The sequence below is a fragment of the Barbus barbus genome (assembly GCF_936440315.1).
Source record: "Barbus barbus genome assembly, chromosome: 2".
Taxonomy (NCBI): Eukaryota; Metazoa; Chordata; class Actinopteri; order Cypriniformes; family Cyprinidae; genus Barbus; species Barbus barbus.
Window position 1 is genome coordinate 23,685,008 of NC_136730.1, and position 17,091 is coordinate 23,702,098.

The window sequence follows — 17,091 nt, forward strand, 5'->3', positions numbered from 1 at the left end:
ATTACAGTATCGCTCATGGCATTAAATTGAACTGACCTGGACTAACAGAGAGAGCAAGGAGAAAAAGACAAAACCAGAAGGTTTAAAACCTGCTAAATCATACTGTTCATTTCAAACCATAGACAGCCCTCACACAATCTGTTTTTGACAGTGTCATCTGGCAGACATCACTGGTGTATTCAGTCACAACACTTCTTTCTGTTTTCTCTACAGCACTCTAATACTGTTACTCCCTAGCACTTTGTAACTTTATTACAATATTATATATAATAACAGTTACTATAATAACTGTACTGCGCAAATCTCTACACACTGAGGCTCATCTTATGCATTTCCATGCAAGTAAACCTTATGTAATCTGTGCAAAGGACAAATAAATACAACTTGACAGGACACGTCAGACAGATGGTCAGATTTACATTTACAATGTATAGCTATGGAAAGAAGTTAATTATTAATTATGTGCTGCTAAATATTGCACACAGTATGATCCGACTCTTCTGAGCTCCCACCAGGCATTATATCAGACATATCATTCCAGCAGCAGCTACGACTGCTAACCATGTTTATAAATAAAACTGCACATTTAAACAGCCCAACGGTCTAAAAATACAAATGTCAGCTGGGTTAAATCTGTCGCTCTGCTTATTTCTGCGATTTATATCTGTGCCCTCAAAATAGTTAAGCTTCATCGAGACATGCTTATTAATCTGTTTGGCGTGCTGTTAAAAGCGACACATGAAGAGTAAGAGTAATAAGAGCAGAGAGCTAAAGTGGGCTGATGGGTAATGGAGGTTGGGTAAGGAGAGAATATGGCTGGTACCAGGAAAGAGAGATGCAATGTAGTATTTTCTGGCATGAATGCTCTCTCTGAAGCTAACCGCCATTAAACATGAGAGCAATACTACACACACATTAACTTAAGAGATTCGGCTGGTGGTGCCCAGTGGAGAGGCCTCTCCTGTCCCCTGTAATTACCATTAGCATAAAAAGACAAAATACAGCACCCAATCTTCTCTCTCCACCTCTCAGATTTCTCACTAAAGGCTACAGAATAACAAATATTACAAAACCAAATGGGAGCTATGTTTACATGAAGCCTAATACTCCATAAATTGAAGTGATACCTCAATAAAAAAAATCATTATGCAAACACCTCAAACGAAAACAAATGATCTGACTGAGCACAATCCAAAAGAATAAGCCTAAATAATCATATAACTGACATGTAAATCAGAGCATTTGTACAGTCGGATTTAAAAATGAGGATTTACATTTGCACCACAGAAATAAACATGGTGGGGGGCTGTGAAGTGTTGGTGCAGCAGTGTTATTTTAGTATTATTTATAATGTACCATATTATTTATGTATATTTTGAATTAACCTTTTTTAAATATATTTTTTAGTTTTCATTTTAATTGTTTTAGTAATTCTGTGCCTTTGTCATTTTTATTAGTTTTTTTTACCTTTTTTAATACATATACATATATATATACATATATATATACATATATATATATATATATATATATATATATATATATATATATATATATATATATATATATATATAGGCCGAGGGCTTCTTGTTGCTATGGTAACACTAAATGCCACTCTTTTGCATGCAATGAATACATGTGCGGCACATGTAAACAGATACTGTCATCAGACTGCAAAGTTTAAGGCATACAGTATAAACATTGCAACTGGAACATGCACTCAGACTGAATTTATTCAGATTAGTGAGCCTGTCTAAAGGATAAAAATAATGTTTTGTTAATACAGAAAATTTCAGCAGAAGCAGCCAATATGTTGAAGCAAAGAGATGGAAAACTAACCAAGGATTTTGTCTTTTATCTCAAGGACAAAGCTCACCTGAGCTCAGTAATAGTATTCTGACTCACAGAGAGTGTCTTACCATCAGTAACCTGTGACCCCTGAGAAGTGCTGGGCAGCTGAAGTTCATCTGGAAGGTCACGGTCTGTTTGTGTCTCTGCATTCTGTAACTGCAGAGTCTGTGTCTGGGTCCCCTGTGATGTAACAGTGGGGGCAGGATGTCGTGGCTGCAGACCAATCGCATTCATCAGACCCATTTCTCTGTGGGACCTCCAATCAGTCCTGCTGTTCCTATAAACAAGACACATCCCACAGCAGGGTGAGTGATGACTACACCAACTCTTCATGCAGTCTTCAGGCGATTCTGGTATGATATGATATGACACAGTTAAATTCTCCACAGGGCTGGAGGAACTTTAGATGGAACGGGATGCGTGTCTATATAACTGCTTGCTTGGTAAAGCTAAATCATTTCTGACAAAAGGTTGTTTTCTTTCATAGAAGTTTATTAAGTCCGGATATCGTACTAGGTTACTATCGTAACCTCGGTTCCCTGAGATATGGGAACGAATACTGCGTCATAAGACACTTGTATGGGAAAAACTCTTTTTTTCCTCTTCAACTACATTTACGTTTTACATTTACATTTATTCATTTAGCTGACGCTTTTATCCAAAGCGACTTACAATTGCTATTTATGTCAGAGGTCGCACGCCTCTGGAGCAACTAGGGGGTTAAGTGTCTTGCTCAGGGACACATTGGTGTCTCACAGTGGATTCGAACCCGGGTCTCTCACACCAAAGGCATGTGTCTTATCCACTGCGCCATCACCATCAACTGAAGCCTTTTCAATGACACAGTGAAACTGCACATCCATTGGTTTGTGCAGTGCTATAAAATCGAACCAATGGCTCGGCGGCGGCGATGAGCGAGCCTATGGCTATGCAGCCCACCATAGCCTGCCAAAAAGGGCGGGGCCTCTGGCTATATAAGTGGCCGCCGCATCTCAGATTTCTTCGACTGAGGCGTGCAGCTCATAGCACGGCCAGGAACGCAGTACTCGTTCTCATATCTCAGGGAACCAAGGTTACGATAGTAACCGAGTACGTTCCCTGTCAATATTTCACTCATACTGTGTCGTAAGACGCTTGTATGGGAACCAGTACAATCACGCCGTGCTATGATGGGGAACAACTCAAAACCATAACTCACGTGGGAAAGACCCAGGGGAGTTAAAAATACACCAAGCACAGGCTGAGCCGTCAGGGTCATCCGTGGCCTGGGTGTCGTCCTGTAAGTTGACACTTGGTGCCCATATAATATGGACCCGTCCAAGAGAGGGAGGGACTTGAGCAATGTTGGTCAAGTGAACCCCTAAGACTGCTTAACTAGCCGGAGCAGCAAACTAAGCAGAAAGGACTCTGGCCTGCAAGGCGGGGACATTCAGGTTGTAAAACCTTATAAATGTGGACGGCGAGGACCAGCCGGCCGCCTCACAAATTTCTGAAATGGACACCCCGCTGGACCACGCCCAGGAAGGGGCGATGCCTCTGGTGGAATGGGCTCTGACTCCAATGGGGCACTGCAAGCCCAAGGAGGAGTATGCTAGGGTGATAGCATCCACTAACCACCTGGAAAACCTTTGCTTCGTTAAAGGACAATCTTTAGCACGGTTACCGAAGCTGACAAAAAGCTGTTCCGACCTCCTGTATGAGGCGGAACGTTTGATGTATACCCCTGAGGTCCCTGACGGGGCAGAGCAGGGACAATCCCTGGTCATCCGTCAAGGGGGCCAGCGCAGAAAGTGCTATGAAATGGGTTCCGAATGGAGTGGAGAGCACCTTAGGTACATAACCCAGCCTTGGTTTCAGGACGAGTCGTTAGGCCCGAATTCTAGGCAAGCACGGTTGACAGAAAGGGCCTGAAGGATTCCTACTTGCTTAACCGACGCCAGTGCTAACAGCAGGGCAGTTTTAAACGAGAGCGATCTTAGGCTCGTGGATTGCAATGGTTCAAACGGGGGGCCTCTCAAGGCCCTTAGCACGGTTGTTAAGTCCCAAGGTGGAACTGTACAAGGGCGCGGGGGGTTCATTCTCCTGGCGCCTTGTATAAACTGGACCACCACACTATTTCTGCCCACCGATCGGCCAGCAATAGGGATGTGAAAAGCATGTCAAGGGGTTGTATAGGCCCTAAAGACTGGCTGCATAAGGGCAGGATGCTTATGGTAGGCAGAAAAGACTTCTGAGGCGCCAGATCCAAGGCGATCTTGGGCCGGGGTAGCGTCTTGCCGAGCGGGAATGCCCTCTATACTGCCGATCCTTAGGAGGTTGGGGTTCGGGAGTGGCTGGCGTTGGCTTGGCAGGCTGCTGAGTCAGCGCAGGCTTGGGGCGACTAGAAGCAGCAGAAGGACTGGAGCGTTTCGGGAGGAAGTGTCGCATCGCTTGAGATGACTTCTGTACCTCCGTAAACTGCTCTGCAAAGCCCTCCACAGCTGGCCTGAACAGGCTGTTCGATGAGACCGGAGCGTCGAGGAAGGGAACTTTATCCGCCTCTTTCATCTCCATTAGCGTAGGCCAAAGGTGGCGTTCCAACACTACCAGGCTAGACATTGACCGCCCGCTTATATAGCCAGAGGCCCCGCCCTTTTTGGCGGGCTGTGTAGCGTGTAACACGTGTCAGGTCTGATGTGTCACACTTGTATAGGGATCAATATGGGCCAACTGATCAGAAGGTAAGGAGCGGCTACTGGAGAGAGGGAAGCAACACAGCGGGTAGGTGAAAACCAAGAGTTTCGTTTACTGGTTAGAATCTTGCATTCATTGAAGAATTTCTTAATTGCAATTTGTCTGGAGTATGTAAATCTCAATACTGTCATTTAACAACATACAATGTATGACAATGCTTATAATCAACTCTCTTTTTGAAATTTTAGGAAGTTGGACTCATCAACTCAAACAAATCAACTCAATTGAAAACAATCGTCATATACTTTGTACAAAAAATGAAATAATAAAATAAAACTTATTGGAAAACTCAACACTTTCTCTGTTTGTTTATAACCAAAAAAAAAACTGAAGTAAACAATAAACAATGTTTTCAAAACAAAATATTACAACTCAATTCAAATCACTCTTTCCCTTCACAATATAGCACAGTCTTTCAGCCAAATGAATGAAATATACAAGATTCACTGGATTGATTCAGTTAATGTCAGTTCAGAATCAAATGACTCATATCAAAAGATTTGTTGGCTATTTAGAATCGTTCAGTTCAGAATCAATGTCTCTCTGTTCAAAGCTCAAGGAAAAATATGCAAAAACAAAGTCTCAGTCCTGTTTGTCCAAAAACAAAAAAGGAAAAGATTTCTCATACCAGTTTCGATGAACTCAAGATCAAAGTTCAACAATCAAATTGTCTCCGTGGGTGGCTCGCCTTTTACATACGCCCATATGCGTCTCACGTGTCCAGGATGATGATCGCAATTTCTCAAAAGAAACGCAAAAGAGAAGGAGAAAAAAACCCAGCCAAGGCAAGAATTTCACAACTTATTCAATAAGAAGATAATTTGCGGTGCTTTGGTGCTCCGTGTATCTACATCGGCCTTTATTCTCGATTCTCTGCCTCGTCGTCTTCTCACTTCGACATCAGCTCTTTTAAGTTCACTCAGAAATGTAATCTTTTGACTGCATTCAAGTTTCTTTTTCTCAATATCAATTTTCTGATGCGGAGTATCTGGAAATCACTCAGTGTGCATATGCTTCGTCTGACTCGCTCGCTCTCTCTGTGTCTCTGACAGCGGCAGTGTCGCCGGCGCAGTCTCAGTGCGCTGCTACCATTGGCTCGTTGGAGTGTCAATCAATGCAGCACGATCAAGGATTGGACAAAACACTTTCTCTTCTAAAGCACTCGTTTTTCTCTCTTATTCTCGTTTTCTTAATTTTTACATAACTTTCAACTCTTTTACTGGTAGCCTGGATCACCCGGGTTACAGCTGCATAGCCATAGGCTCGCTCATCGCCGCCGCCGAGCCATTGGTTAGATTTTATTTCACTGCATGATTGAAAAGGCTTCAGTTGAAGAGAAAAAAAGAGTTTTTCCCATACAAGTGTCTTACGATGCAGTACAAGTGAAATATCGACAGGGAAACTACAATACCATGTACAGTTGAGGTCAAAAGTTTACATCCCCCTTTCAGAATCTGCAAATTGTTAATTATTTTACCAAAAATACGAGGGATCATACAAAATGCATGTTATTGTTTATAATGTGATTTTTACCGGGGGACCCCCCTCGGAATGCGATTGGGCTAGTTTTGAGCGGGTTTTGTTGTGAAAACCTGGCAACCCTGAAAACAACCCTGAACCCCATTGACTTTGACTGAATGGACCAAAAAAATAAATTTTTATTTAAATATATTTTTGAAAGAATTTGCTTTGGATTTTGAATTTTGGCACAAAATGAGGGTAAGTAAATGATTTTGAGTGAACTATCCCTTTAAATACAACACATACAGTAAACTATGGGACAGGGGCATGTATTCTGTAAATATAAATTTCATTCCTGTCCTTTAAATTGGAATGCAATGAAGTATAAATAAAATGAACTGAAATTCACAGAACTTCATATAATTGTCATTTTTAACTACAAGAGCAAAGTCTCCACGGAAAAAATGTAAAAGTTTGAAAAACATTTTTGAAACAAGTTTGAAGGACTATAGAAAAACAGACAGGCAGTAACAGGCAGTGGATGACCATTAGTATCAGTAATGCGTAATCATGTGATGCCAGCAGTCTTATGTTGTTGTGGCCTTCCTCTCTACCACCTGCTCCAGCCATGAGCCTGGATCTGAGCTGCCAATATAATGGTCAGGTTGGTGATACTTTGAGGAGAGATGGATACAATCTTGGGTGAAGCATTGTTGCTGTAGAGTGAACTAAGATGTCTCATTAAGCCCATTGTGGACAAGTGTGGCACCAGTGTGTCAGGAAACGATGACCAACAAGGTGGAAACAGCAGTAACACACCTCACTGAGGCTTTTTTTTTTTTTTAACCAAAAAAAGTGTCAGCAAAAGAAGCTGGATTCATGGCTGCTGGGATGAGGCTTAATTGGCAGCAGCCGTGCCTCACAGCTGTGCTCCGCTATCATGCCCATCCACTAAGTGACACGCTGCTGTTGCCCGGACCTTGGAGGACTGGTCGGTGATAATTTGATGGGAGGTGAATTCTCAGTCACACGATATATACCACATGACAACAGAATAGATGAAAAGGTATTAACGAAACAGCGCTTCTTTATTAGCGCTTAGAAATATGCTCAGTATGCCAAGCCAAAGAACAAAAACTACATTTATTTTATTTTATTTTTAATTATTAAAATTAATATATTTGATTATTTACATTATTTTAATTACATTTTTAGATTAAATAAGTGAAATCATTTAGAATGAGAATGCTGAATTGAAATGCATTAAAAACAACTATACGTTCTGGTGCTCTTAGTTAAAGTATGTCTATACTCACCCTGCTCTGTCTCCAGCCCTGCTGCTACTGGTTCCAACCCCTCCACCATTATTGATGGTGAACATTCTCTCAGAGTGTTCAGAAGTGCCGTTACTATCGGAGTGTACATCACTGGATGGTATATTTCCATGGCCACGTACATAGGCAGACAAAGAAAGAGAAAGTAATAAGTGGCTGTAATCCAGGTAAGGCTCATCGACATATATACTGTGCAAGAAGAAAAAAAGGTTGACCTTCATTTCAACTTTACAGAAGCTAAAAGTTTTAAACAGCTTTTCATTCTAAGGTGACATCCACTGGAATTAATTAATTGCACAGAGATAAATAAAAACTGAATAAATGAAAATGAAGAAAGCAAGAAGAAAAAAAGGGAAAATGTGTCTTCCTGATAAATAAATAAATAAATAAAAATCAGACAAACATCCCATGCATTAGGTTAAAAAAAGATTCCCCTTTGACTTTGGGAAACCCTTGCTGTACTTTGTCGGGTTTAAACACAGAGAAAAACTTCAGCAAACAGCATAAGAACAAAGAGCTGAGCTTAAACAACAGCAGACAGAAAGAGAAGCCTCTCTCTTTCTCGACTGTGTTAGAGCTGTAGTCCGTTGACTGCTCATTTGCCTAGCTCAAAGAAACTCGCTATAGTCCCCACGGACTCCCACAATGCATCTATGCAGCTCATTAGCATAGCACTGACAGTCCCGTAGCTGCCGAGGCTGACATTCACTTCATCCAACCATCCCGCGCACCTGTCTCCAACCAAGAGTTCCCGAAGATGTTACCTCCCAATGGGCCTGTCCAGCTCTCCTTCTTGCCCCCTTTTCCCTTCTACTATTCTCTCTGTCTGTCTCTTTCTCTTTTCTCTAAGGAAGTCTAACTAAAGGAAAGCAAAACATCTCTCGGACTACTGTTTGAAGAGCATAGCAGATCAAAAGGTTGGAGAAAGTTGTGAGAGGTGATGAATGCTTGCATATTATATAGCCAAGGTAATTAACCTATTGAAAAAAATAATAATAAACAATGTATAACACAGAATAACCACTGCTTCAAGCTGGGTGCGCTTTTTAATGGATAGGAGACAAGCTATTAAGGCCTGCTCATGGTATTCTTGAATTTAATCAATATTTAAGCACTTTTAAAATTGATCTTTTTTCAACATCATAATGAGTGGGTTTACCCCAGCATGAGAGTAGTCTGGTATCTGGAACCACTGGAGGCTAATTACCAGTTTCAGTCGGATCGATCCATCTCCTGCCAATGTCCATCATAAGCTTTAGAGTAACAGCCTTATAGGTACTGACAGAGAGGAAGCAGAGTGTGGTCCTGGCTGCTTTCAGAGAAAGGTGAAGACAATATTCCAAACCTACACTACAGTCAAAAGTTTTTGAATAGAAAGATTTGAATGTTTTTTAAAGAAGTTTCTTCTGCTCAACAAGCCTGCATTTATTTGATCCAAAGTACCGCAAACATAGCAAAACTTTTTTATTTTTTAAAATAACTGCATTTATTTAATTCAAAATCCAGCAAAAGCAGTAATATTGTGAAATATTTTTACTATTTAAAATAACTGCTTTCTTATTTGAATATATTTTAAAATGTTAATTTATTCCTATGATTTCAAAGTTACATTTTTAGCATACTTTCTCCAGATCCTTCAGAAATCATTCTAATATTTTGATTTTCTGCTCTAAAAACAATTATTATTATAAATATGTTGAAAACAGATGAGTAGAATTTTTTCAGGTTTCTTTGATGAATAGAAAGCTCAGAAGAACAGCATTTATCTGAAATACAAAATCTTTTGAAACATTATAAATGTCTTTATCATCACTTTTGATTAATTTAAAGCATCCTTGCTAAATAAAAGTATTAATTTCAATAACATTGACTCCAAGCTTTTCAATGGTACAGTTGATATAATGTTACAAAAGCTTTTTATTTCAGATAAATGCTGACCTTTGGATCTTTCTATTCAAAGAATCCTGAAAAAATTTACTTAAATGGTTTCAAATATTGATAACAATACATTTCTTGAACAGCAAATCAACATATTAGGATGATTTCTGAAGGATCATGTGACACTAAAGACTGGAGTAATGATGCTGAAAATTTTGCTTTAAATGACAGGAATAAATTAAATTTTAAAATATATTCAAATAGAAAGCAGTTATTTTAAATAGTAAAAATATTTCACAATATTACTGCTTTTGCTGGATTTTGGATTAAATAAATCCAAGCTTGTTGAGCAGAAAAGAATTCTTTAAAAAACATTAAAAAATATTATTCTTCAAAAACCTTTTACTGGTAGTGGATGGTAATTAAATGTACAGGGGATGGGACAAATCTGACAGTATATCAAGAGTGGAATGAACAGCCTAATAAATATTAGGGCTAAACTTTGTCTTCAAAATGGTGTCAATGTCTCACATAAGCTGCCATCTGTCAGATCCCTCTCGGAAACAAGGGGCGCGGAGACGGGGAGATTCCAATATAATCCTTTTGTTTGGAAACATCAAGACGAGGAGCTTGGGGAGAGACGAACATAAATTACGTACAATACCGGACACAGGGGCAGGGGAACACAGGGCTTATAAACACTAGGAAATCAACAGGGAAGAACAGAAACAGGTGCGGGGCAATACAACAGGGCTGGAGACAAGTGAACTAATGATGACAAACGAGGACAGGAACAGGAAGGCCAAATATGGGCACGAGAGGAGGGGGAAACAAGACACAGGACTGACATTACGCCCCCCTCCGGAAGGCGTGTCCTCACGCCATACACCATCCAATGGGGAGGGGGGGGGGGGGGGGGGGCGCTCTGGAGGTCTCCAGGGATCAGGGGGCAGGGCTACCTTCCTCCAGAGCTGGGCCCGTTCCGGGAGCCATGGCGGGATGGGAGACACGGGAGGCCATGGCGGGTCAGGGGGCTCGGGAGGCCACGGCCCTATTTCTTCGGATCGCCCGAGGGATTCTGTGGCCTTGGCCCTTGGCCCGGCCACACAGGCTGTGACCCTCTTACCCCCCCTCAAAATTTTCTTGGGGAAGCTCTTGCCTCCGAGGAGCGGGCCTTGTGGGGCGCTCTTGCAGCGCGGAGCTGGACGAAACCAGCGGAGACGCAGGAGGGCACGTGCGGGGAGCCGGCACTGGGGGGCACTCTTGAAGCGCAGACACTTGGGGGCGCTCTTGAAGCGCAGACACTTGGGGGCGCTCTTGAAGCGCAGACACTTGGGGGTGCTCTTGAGGAGCTGAGCTAGACAGGACCAGCGGAGACGTAGGAGAGATGGACGGCACCAGCGGAGACGCAGGAGAGCTGGACGGCACCAGCGGAGACGCAGGAGAGCTGGACGGCACCAGCGGAGACGCAGGAGAGCTGGACGGCACCAGCGGAGACGCAGGAGAGCTGGACGGCACCAGCGGAGACGCAGGAGAGCACCTGCAAGGAGCATGCACAGGAGGGCGCGCTTGAAGCGCGGATTCGCGGGGGCGCTTGCGGAAAGCAAAACGGGGGAAGAGAAGCACCGCTTACTTCTGTTTTAGGTCCGGTATTCTGTCAGATCCCTCTCGGAAACAAGGGGCGCGGAGACAGGGAGATTCCAATATAATCCTTTTATTTGGAAACATCAAGACGAGGAGCTTGGGGAGAGACGAACATAAATGACGTACAATACCGGACACAGGGGCAGGGAAACACAGGGCTTATAAACACTAGGAAATCAACAGGGAAGAACAGAAACAGGTGCGGGGCAATACAACAGGGCTGGAGACAAGTGAACTAATGATGACAAACGAGGACAGGAACAGGAAGGCCAAATATGGGCACGAGAGGAGGGGGAAACAAGACACAGGACTGACACCATCACTGAACTGTATGCATTGAGAGGTCATGAAGAATGTAACTGTATCCTGTTAAGCAGTCAGTGTTATAGAGACCAGCAGATCATTCGAGTCCAAATCAAGACCGAGACCAGAAGAGGGTTGTGTTTGAGTCAAGACCGGGCCCACATGCATCCCGTGTCCATAACAAGACCAAGACTGTGAAAACATGTTCTTTTTAATGGATAGCCTCAAGTCCAAGTCAAAGACCATAATTTCAAGGTCTTGGTCTTGTAATGGACCTGGGAGCATGACTTGAGCATGACTCAGACTACAATGACATGGTGTATGACTACAAGCCGTCTTAAATTTCACACACAGCGTTTACTCCAGATGTGAGTGTCTAAATAAACAAAATATAAAGTATAAATATAAAAACAAAATATAAATAGCTTGCATTATAATCAATGAAGCTGTCTACACTGGAAGCCCCGCCTCTATTTTTGAGTCATTGCAAACTCAGTTAATTTTACGTGTCCATCTGAAATAAAATAATTTACAAATGTCATGTGTATATTAAGTGTAAGATAATAACCTAACAGTTCTGTTGTATCTGGCCTTTGATCTAAAAAGCAAAGAAGACAATATATTATTTGCATTTGTTAACAGCTGTGGCCTTGGGCACTTTACAACTTCAGTAAGATGTTGAGGATGATATTAGCCATGTTCCTTTGAAAAACTGAAAAAGCATTTTTTTTTCAGCCACCTCTGATATACTGTTTTCAGCATGCTTGCAAAATTTGCTCAAGGAGGCCCAAATGAGGACTATCACACTTCTATATTATTTATAGTCCTCCAGGACAGAGATGGGAAACCTGGGCATCAAACAACAACAGCATGTACACTACATGAATTTGAAGGATGACATGAATAAAGGTGCATTCACACAAGGTAGTAATTACTATAATTATGAGATTCCAACTTGTAAAAAGTATTCGGTTTCTTGTAGAACCCGTAATTACAACCTGACCACTGCAACGTCATGCAGAAACCAAATGGCAGCACCTTCAGCACTAAAATAACCACTAACATAATATTTCTGTTTATCAATTCCTATTGTTAATGTCTTAATAATGCAAGAATACTCTGAACATATGACATATAACAGTTTAATACAGCTGGTTGAATAACTATATCTAGTATCCTGCTGAAATGATACTTTTATTAATAAGGCATTTGCATAAAAACTGTTACTTGTTGTATTGCCATTTTTACTGATTGCTCAAATTACAGTTTAATTTCCGTGTTGACAAAGAAACATATTGAGAGGAAGTGACCACCCCCGAGTAGAACGTCACAGGTTATCTAGTAATTATGAAAAGGCGTGACTGCAGCATAAAGCCTTTGTTGTAAAAAAAATACAGTGTGCAAAAGGAAATAACAAGAAAACTAGCCATTATTCTTTACAAATTTATTCTATTCAAAATATTCACCTAATTTCACCTGATGTATTCAAACACCTTTTTATGTGTAGGTGCATACCTGTTAAGATCATGTGTTTTGTGCTGATGGCTGTCAACAAATAACTGTGACCAGCGATTTAATAATAATAATTTTTATTACCTTTTTAGGTCCTACTTTATATTAGGTGACCTTAACTACCATATACTTAAATTTAATTTAATAATTTGATACAATGCACTTATTGTGTAAATAAATGCTAACACCGTACTTATATTTTTAAAAATACCTGCATCATGTAATTACATCTATAATTAATTTCTGTAATTGCATTTATAATTACACTGTTGACACATCCATTACACATAAACCAAACCTTAAACCTACCCATATCAAACCTGTTCATAATCTTACCTGTATCGTACCTCAATAGCAGCAGACGTGTTTAGCAATACAATATGAACACTGTACAAATTTTTATTTAAGTGCACCTAATATAAATTGGAACCAATTTGTATATTTTACTATCATTGAACATAAATAGGCCCCATACGATCCTCTGTGCTTCTGCATCTCTTCTTGTGCGAGTTTCATAATACACTCACATCACAATATGCTGGCCTTTACGTCAAACATGAACTTATGAACCCATGTTTGACAGATGACAGGAAAAGGTGGTTTATAGTTTAAAATGTTTATTAGTAATTTTCTCAAACCCATCTATCATACCAAGTCATTTAGATTCATCAACTGGGGTCATATGGATTTCCATCATGTTCACTGAAGGACCCATATACTTCTTATTTTTCTTAAAATCATAATTTCTGTTCCACAAAAGAAAGTAAGTCGTAGACATCTTGGACGGCATAAGGGTGAGTAATTGATGAGAGAATAAAAATTTTTGGATGGAGTATCCCTTTAAATTGCATTACTGTAGCTCACACAGTTCTCAGCTATTATCGCCAAGGTTTCCCAGGGAAATCCCAGGGAATGCATGAACTGATAAATTTATAACTTGAATACAATGTAAATTGGTTTGGATAAAAGTGTCTGCCAAATGCATACATGTAATGTAAATAACGGACCAGTGTGGTGCCAAAAACTGACTCCTCTGCTTCTCCCTACACATCAGGTAAGTTGAGAATACACATTTGATGGCATTTCTTTTTGTGCTGAACTTATTTAAATGACAAAATGTGATTGAAATTTAAAATTCACAATTATAATCTGAAAGAACTGTGATTAGCTCAAATAACTTCCTTAATCAATAATTGAGACAGGCTCTTATTTGTTTGTATAAGAGCAAATTATCATGTAAACTACACTAAGACAGGTAAATTGCTGTCACGACTGATGCTAAGCCATTGGCTTTTTTGTGTCCAAGGTACACAACATTATATTCATTGGGATCCGGACACCACACACGAGTACTTAAAATACAAATAAGGCTGTGAGCTTGTGTATGATGCATTTTTGGTTGTCTCTAATTAGCAAACTGTTTGCATTAATGAAGAGTGTGAAAAATGCTTTTGCTGCAATGTGGGCTTTTTGTATCCACGGTAACCTTGATGATAATTATGAGAAACTTGCAGAAAAGCTGCAAATTATACAACCAAATACAGTGGAGGGAAATGATCCTTGAAGTGAATTAATTAGTGTCTGTTTCACTAACAAACACCAATCACTTGCAGGAAAACTTCTTTTAAAACTGCTGAAGAACTGACAAAACCAAAAAGGTTTTTGAGATGTATGACATTCATTTACATAAACATAAAACAGAGCAGTTCTCACCAGAAAACAAAAACAGATGGGCAAAGCAGAGGAAAGACAGACTTGAGTTCAACATTAAAAATGCTTTTATATGCACACCATTTATACTGCAACTTGTTTTAGCATGGTTAACATTACAGATCATTTCTCATTTAATGTTGACACACACCCAGATGAGTAAAGGGCTCATTATGTTGGGCAAGCAATTATCTTGAGGAGTCCATCTGGGCTTCTTAAACCTTTCTTTAAAAAAAAAAAAACTCTTACAAAAACTTTTTTGTTCTTTAAATGCAACAAAAAAGGAAAGAAAAAGTGATTTATAGCCCACAAGTGAGCTATGGAGGGATGGATTGGAGACTCACACAGGTCTGCAGATGACCAGATCTCCTTTGTTGGTTCCATATGCAAGCCCAAGCCCCGGTTCTGGCAGCCAACGTGCAGAATTAATACTGACGTGTCTTCGCTGGTCTGGGGCCATTGGATACACCACATCAAACACCCTCTGAAAAATATACAAGAACACACCTGTTTAAACCGGCCCACAGTCCTCTCAGTAGCTTTGCTCATTCTATCAGTCGCCAGCACCTCCCATCATCCTCTCCGCTGTACACTGCAGTCTCTGTCAGATATGACAACACTGCTAGCATAACTGAGAGGAGGCTAAACTGTGAAAAGTCAAATCTCTTTCTCCAAAGTACTCTTTCTCTTTCTTTCCAATCCATTCCCCCGTCCCTGTCTGTCAGCCTTGGCATACTACTTACACTCCACTGGCTCTAGAAAAAAAGGACAAAAATAGGACAAGCTCATGTCTGCCAGGGAGAGAGAAAGCGGTCTAATTCATCTGCAGATGAGTGATCAACAGACAAACTCTTTCTCTCTCTCTTTACTCTAGACACAGGAAATTCAGGACAATGATAAAAGCCACAAAGGCTGGCAGTTCAAACAGTCTCTTTAAGGGAAGAAAGTGTGCATGAGAGTGCTGCACATGTTTGCAAGACACCACCTGAACGCTGTGTGTTTGTGCACCTGGACCCAGTAGATTGCAGGGACGTTATGGGGCTCAGCAGTGATGATGACTTAAACATATAAAGCTCTTTTATATATGTGTTTATATGAGCAGTGTTGATGTACACACCACAGAGTTCCTAAAAGTCAATATAGTTCCTGACAAGTTCATTTTCAAAAACATTCAAATCAGTTATAAGTTATTCACACATTTTTTTTCAAATCTAATCCAAATCTAAAAGTTTGGGGACAGTAAAAAATTTTTTTTATGTTTTTGAAAGAAGTCTTTTATGCTCACCAAGTCTTCATTTAAATTACTGTGAAATATTATTACAATTTAAAATAACTTTTTTTTATATATATAACTTATTACTGTGATGGCAAAGCAGAATTTTCAGCTGGAGTTACTCCAGTCGTCAGTGTCACATGATCCTTCAGAAATCATTCCAATATGCTGATTTGCTGCTCAAGAAACATTTCTTATTATTAGAAATATAATGAAAATAGTTGTGATGTTTAATATTTTTGTGGAAACCATGATACATTTTGTTCAAGATTCTTTGATGAATATAAAGTTCAAAAGAACAGCATTCCTTTGAAACAAATCTTTTGTAAGATTACAAATGTCTACTGTAACTTTTGATTAATGTATCTTTTGCTGAATAAAAGTATTAATTTCTTTAAAAAATAATTTGAATTCCACTGTAAAATTCTTTTAGAATTACATTGCTCATAAAAGAGACATTAATTGCTAGTTACCCATCTAAAGCATCCTAATGTGAAACTACAGTGTGCATCAGCACTATTAGAGAATACTGGCAGGTAAGTGGCATGACAAGTACTTTAAAACTTGTCATGAAAATGACTATTACTTTAAAAAAATGAATATGTAGAAAAAGTTGTTCACAGAAAACTGAAGATAGAGCCTTGGGCTAACCTTTGTTCATTTTCTCTCCACTCTCCGGTGTATAATTAATCCTGCTAATAAGCAGACACATTAACTGTGCTGATGTATTAAATTTATTATCTACCATATGAGAAAGTATCACTTCAAATAAATAAACAAAAAGATCTATTCTAATAAATAAAGACATGATGGGAAACAGAACATAATTATATATACCGTGAGTGAGAAACGTCTCTATAAACAAACAGTCATAAAAGCTGAAAACACAGACAATGAAATGCACCAATAGTGCTGTTGCTATGGCTACAGCTCAAATCAGGCACCCTGTAAAGATGTTGCAAATGTATATAGTGGTTAATAAGAATTTTGCACCCGTACACCTTTTTCCCGAGATTCACAGCAGAATCCTGTTGTCATTTTCCAGTCCAGGTGTTTTAACATTTACATATTAGTCAATAGAAATTACATTTTGTTGTTACTGTAGCCATTTGTAATGTCTAAGCAAAGTACCTAAACACAAGTAATATAATACATTTACATGTCAAATTAATGTATTCAGAATTACTTAATTTGTTGTGAATCAAAAAATATTTTACTCCAGGTAAAGTGTACAGAAGTCCTATGAGACCATGCATGATTTATTTTCTGTCCTGTCCTGACCTAAACTTAAAGGGTTACTCCATCCCAAAATGAAAATTTTGTCATTAATCACTTACCCCCGTGCCGTTCCAAACATGTAAAAGCTTTGTTCATCTTCAGAGCACAATTTAA

The 17,091-nt window shown here is 39.8% G+C and overlaps 1 protein-coding gene across 2 annotated transcripts in view; it reads right to left on the reverse strand.

Annotated features, from left to right (window-relative positions):
- The window catches only part of LOC306843277 (activating molecule in BECN1-regulated autophagy protein 1A-like), an 80,786-nt gene that overhangs the window by 12,872 nt on the left and 50,823 nt on the right, over positions 1 to 17,091 (reverse strand). For both annotated transcript variants that reach the window (XM_079374652.1, XM_079374651.1), the window contains 3 exons: positions 14,771 to 14,910; positions 7,362 to 7,472; positions 1,920 to 2,128 (listed from right to left, as the gene is read on the reverse strand). In XM_079374652.1, coding sequence (XP_079230778.1) covers positions 1,920 to 2,128; positions 7,362 to 7,472; positions 14,771 to 14,910 — 460 coding nt within the window. The remainder of the gene's footprint in view (positions 1 to 1,919; positions 2,129 to 7,361; positions 7,473 to 14,770; positions 14,911 to 17,091) is intronic.